A 4,454-nucleotide genomic window follows, 5' to 3' on the forward strand; every position below is an offset into this window, starting at 1 on the left:
GCACTGATGTCCTGTGGAAGCTGTATACCTAGGGCTTAAACCATGATGTTAGTATTATTTCCAGCAACTGACCATTCCAGTGTCCACCATCTCTTAATGAATAGGATAAAAAAATATGGAATAACTACAGCTTAATGCTCTCAGGACTGAGTCTTAACTGTGGTCTTGCCCCACTGAAACAAATTGTCTTTACATCCCTTTGTGCATCTTTTTCTGTTTCTTTGATAGGAAACTATCTGGCTTCTAGAACATTAACATCTACAGTCAAAGGATACTTCTGTTGGTCCTTATAAACTATTGATCATTCTGTCTCATCTCTGCTTCTGCAGTCCACTGACCCTGTGACCCATTGGAAGCTTATTCTAGGTTTTTAAATTCTCATTTCACCATGAAAGCACTGGGATAGAAGACATGTCTATGGTGCTGAGTTTTATGTGAGTTCTGGGAATTTGAACTCAGGTCTTCACACTTACATGGCACATGCTTTACCCACTGAGCCATCTCCCCAGCCCTCCTTCTAGATTTTACTGTTGTTGTTACATGGTTCTACATCCATTGTAACATTCTGGAAGTTAACTTGGATCTCACATGTCAGCGCTTTGCTCCATTTCACTCTCACAGTATAGTGGCTTCACTGTGTCTACCATACACACATCCTATAAACAATATTATCAGTTCCCATGGCATGTTCTGTCCCAGCAGCCAGGCCGTTTCACATGACAGTTGTCACCTCTCTTGTCTTTCCCTGGGCCTTTGATCACCCCCAGGGTGACTCCTCTCCCTTTCTCAGCTTAAATTGCCTGGCATCCCTCCATGGGCACTGCAGTCCAGATGTGATCCTGACCTCCTGGCCGTGGTGATTTCTTAGCCTTGGGATTGTCTTTTGAGATGCCCATGAATCTGCATTTTATCCACCTGTGAAACCTTTTTTCTCCAATAGGAAACCATTGCACTTAGACTCTGTATGCGCCCTCCTCTTCTGAGTGCAGAAAGGAGGGTACACTGCACACAGGAGTCTGGTCCACAGCTTAGGTGAGCAGACAAACAGCTGTGAGCTGTGGTGAAAACATCTTAGTATCTAACAGAATGTGAAGACACAACAACCAGTCAAAGCCTATTGGCCTGCCCAGTTGTGAGGAAACAGACAAGCCACAGCACAACCTCTGGGTTTATAATATATGACACTTAGTAGTGACTTTTCATTTGATTACAATTTATTCAATGGTAGCTAATATACCAAAAAATTGTTGGGGACATTATACCTGCCTATCCTCCCAGCCATCTGGAAGTTGAGGCAGGAGGATTACTTACACTCAGAAATTCCTGATCAGACAAAAGAACATGTAAGAAAAAATGTACTTGTGTGTCTGTGTTACAAAGTATCTATGTGTGTGTTTGTGTATGTATGTGTGTTGTGCATGGTGTGTGTGTTCATGCACCTATGAGTGGTTATGTTTGTGTATGTGTGAGCATGCATGCCCATGTGTGTTTATGTGTAACACAGAGAACAAGACCATTAGCTTGTTTTGAACTCTCACTGATACTGATCAGCAATTTTTGATAAAGCATCTAGCTGCCCACTCCTCAGTTTCTTCATATATACAGTGAAATGTAGTACATCAATTCCTAGACTGAGTTAATTCTTGTATAAAATGCACATATATATGTCACTAGGCAAAGAAGAGCAGAATCAATAAAATCATAGTCATTAGAATTCAGTCTTTTAACAATGGACCACTCGTTGCTATAAAAGTACATTGTAAGGCATTTTATTAGCAGTTAATTCTGAGCAACACTTTCCAAAGTTCATAACAGTTTTCTTCAAGTGTTGGTGAATGATTTAACTACATGGGTCTCACTCTCTTTCCAAAGACATGGACGATGACAATCAGACGATCACTACAGAATTCCTTCTCCTGGGACTCTCTGAAGAGTCAGACCAAGAAGAGGTCGTCTTTGGGCTGTTCTTGGGGATGTACTTGGTCACCATCTCTGGGAACCTTCTCATCATCCTGGCCATCAGCTGTGACCCTCATCTCCACACACCCATGTACTTCTTCTTGGCCAACCTCTCCAGCATTGACATCTGCTTTTCCTCAGTCACCGTCCCCAAGGCGCTGGTGAATCACATGGTAGGAAGCAAGTCCATCTCTTACACGGAGTGTATGGCCCAGATGTACTTCATGTTCATATTTGGCAACATGGACGGCTTCTTGCTGAGTGTGATGGCTTATGACCGCTATGTGGCCATTTGTCACCCACTCCACTACACCATGATGATGAGGCCCAGACTCTGTGTCCTCCTGGTGGCCATATCATGGGTCATCACAAACCTGCATGCTCTCTTGCACATTCTTCTCATGGTTCAACTCACCTTCTGCTCCTACAATGCAGTGCACCACTTCTTCTGTGACCCTTACCTCGTCCTGAAACTCTCTTGTTCTGACACCTTTATCAATGATGTCACAGCCTTTACTGAGGGTGCAGTGATATTTATTACACCATTTGTATGCATTGTTGTTTCCTATGCCTACATCTACTCGAAGGTCTTGAAGATGCCCTCTGCCCATGGAATAAGAAAAGCCCTGTCCACATGTGGTTCTCACCTCACTGTGGTCTGCTTATTCTATGGGACGATCCTAGGAGTTTATATGCACCCCATTTCCTCCTACTCACTACAGGATGCAGTGGCCTCTGTCCTCTTCACAGTGGTGACTCCCATGGCCAATCCCTTTATCTATAGCCTGAGGAATCGTGACATCAAAGGAGCCCTAAGGAAGATAATTCTCAGATCCTAGAATTTGAAATTTCTAGAGCTAAGAGGACTCCTACATGTCATGATTTTTTTCATTTTTATAAATAGAAACTCAGACCCATCCAGTACTCACATGACCTTGCCTTGCATTAGTGATAGATGATGGTGATTATGCTTTTGATTTGGATGCTGACTGACATTCTCTGTCACACACTTTGAAACTCATCTCTGTGGTGATATTTGTAATCTAAGTAATAAAGCTTGTCTGAAGATCAGAGAACAGAACCAGCCGCAGAGTTAAACATAGAGGTGAGGCTGTGGTGACACACATTTTTAATCCTAGCACTCTGGAGGCAGAGATCTGTCTGGATCTCTGTGAGTTCATGGCCAAGCTGAGATTGATCCAGTCTAGGAGAGAAACAGAACCAGGCAGTAGTGGCACCCACATTTAACTCCAGTATTTGGGAAGCACACACGCCATTAATCCCAGCACTAGGAAGGTTGAGATGGGAAGCGAAATGGCTGGGCAGAGAAAGGCATATAAAGAGTGGGGAGACAGGAACTAGAGAGCCTTTCCAGCTGATGATTTAGGGACATTGGGTCAGAGGATTCATGGAGTTGGCAAGGTGAGAAGTGAATGTGACTTGTTCCTTTGTCTCTCTGATCTTTCAGCTTTCACCCCAATATCTGGTTCCAGGGTTTTATATAAGACCATTTAGGATCTGTACAACATATCTCTTCAAAGGGATGATTCGAAGACTCTTATTTCACAGACAAGAAAGATTGAGAGCATTTGGAATCATTCTGAACGGGGATGTGTTAACATCCTGAGATCCTGGCTGCCACAGTGATCAGGGGGTTTTAAGAGATGATGGGGTCACCTACACCTATGGCCTCAAAGAGAGCTGTGGTTAGCCTGGTGAATGACCCACAGGAAGTTTAACTCACCCGTGCTAGAAACTAGAGGTTGTTGGTTATAGTGTGCTCCACTCTCAGAGAGCCTCTGGTAACTGAGGTGTTGGTGATTCCCTTTTGTCCCAGACTGGGGTCCCTTTCCTACTTTCTACAGCTCAGAACACTACCTCTCACCTTCTCTTCCCATCTAACATTTCAGGGTTTGGGTTTTGTTCCTCAGCATGACTCTTAGGGCTGCCTAGGAGCTATCAGGAAGCCTTGGATAGCAGCTCTGCTCACCCATAAAATGCACATGTCCCTTCTTGTTCTCATGGGCTCCAGGAAGCAGAGATTTCCTTACAAAGCTGAAGTCTAGGGTCACAGTCTTGCCTAGGGACATGGGGACATAAATTAATGTCAGAATTATAATTGGAACTCGGAACTTCAGAGTCCAGTCCAAGCTTATTCTGGAACATGGGCCAGAGTGTCCAGAGTTCCAGCCCTCGTCTAGTGTGTACTGAAGGCCAGATGTCCAGAATGTCAGTTGTCATATTCTTTCCTCATATCTAGACAGTTCTGACTTCCAACTCCTGCATGGGGCCAGTGGTCAGTCTTCAGTAGCTCTCCCCTCATGGTCTCTGGGTTCTCACTTCTTTTCTTCCTCCATTCAGCTGGCTTATGGGTCCTTCCTGTTCTCACCAACAGCTCTGTCCAGAGTCTGTCCTGGCTCTGAATATAGTGATCTTCATCCTGGTTAATCTCATCACATCTTTCTCTCCCTGCACATCTCTTTCTTCCACACAGG

At 44.2% G+C, this 4,454-nt stretch overlaps 1 protein-coding gene across 1 annotated transcript; it reads left to right on the forward strand.

Moving 5' to 3' along the window:
* Nucleotides 1-1,874: 1,874 nt before the first annotated feature.
* Nucleotides 1,875-2,798, forward strand: LOC131916011 (olfactory receptor 1361-like). The gene has a single exon (XM_059269312.1). The coding sequence runs from the start codon at nt 1,875-1,877 to the stop codon at nt 2,796-2,798; it is 924 nt and encodes a 307-aa protein (XP_059125295.1).
* Nucleotides 2,799-4,454: the final 1,656 nt, after the last annotated feature.

This window comes from Peromyscus eremicus, chromosome 8a (genome assembly GCF_949786415.1).
Source record: "Peromyscus eremicus chromosome 8a, PerEre_H2_v1, whole genome shotgun sequence".
NCBI classification, from domain to species: Eukaryota; Metazoa; Chordata; class Mammalia; order Rodentia; family Cricetidae; genus Peromyscus; species Peromyscus eremicus.

What these genes read in the sequence shown, in the direction of transcription:
- LOC131916011 (XM_059269312.1), top strand. Translation starts at nt 1,875, where the DNA reads ATGGACGATGACAATCAGACGATCACTACAGAATTCCTTCTCCTGGGA.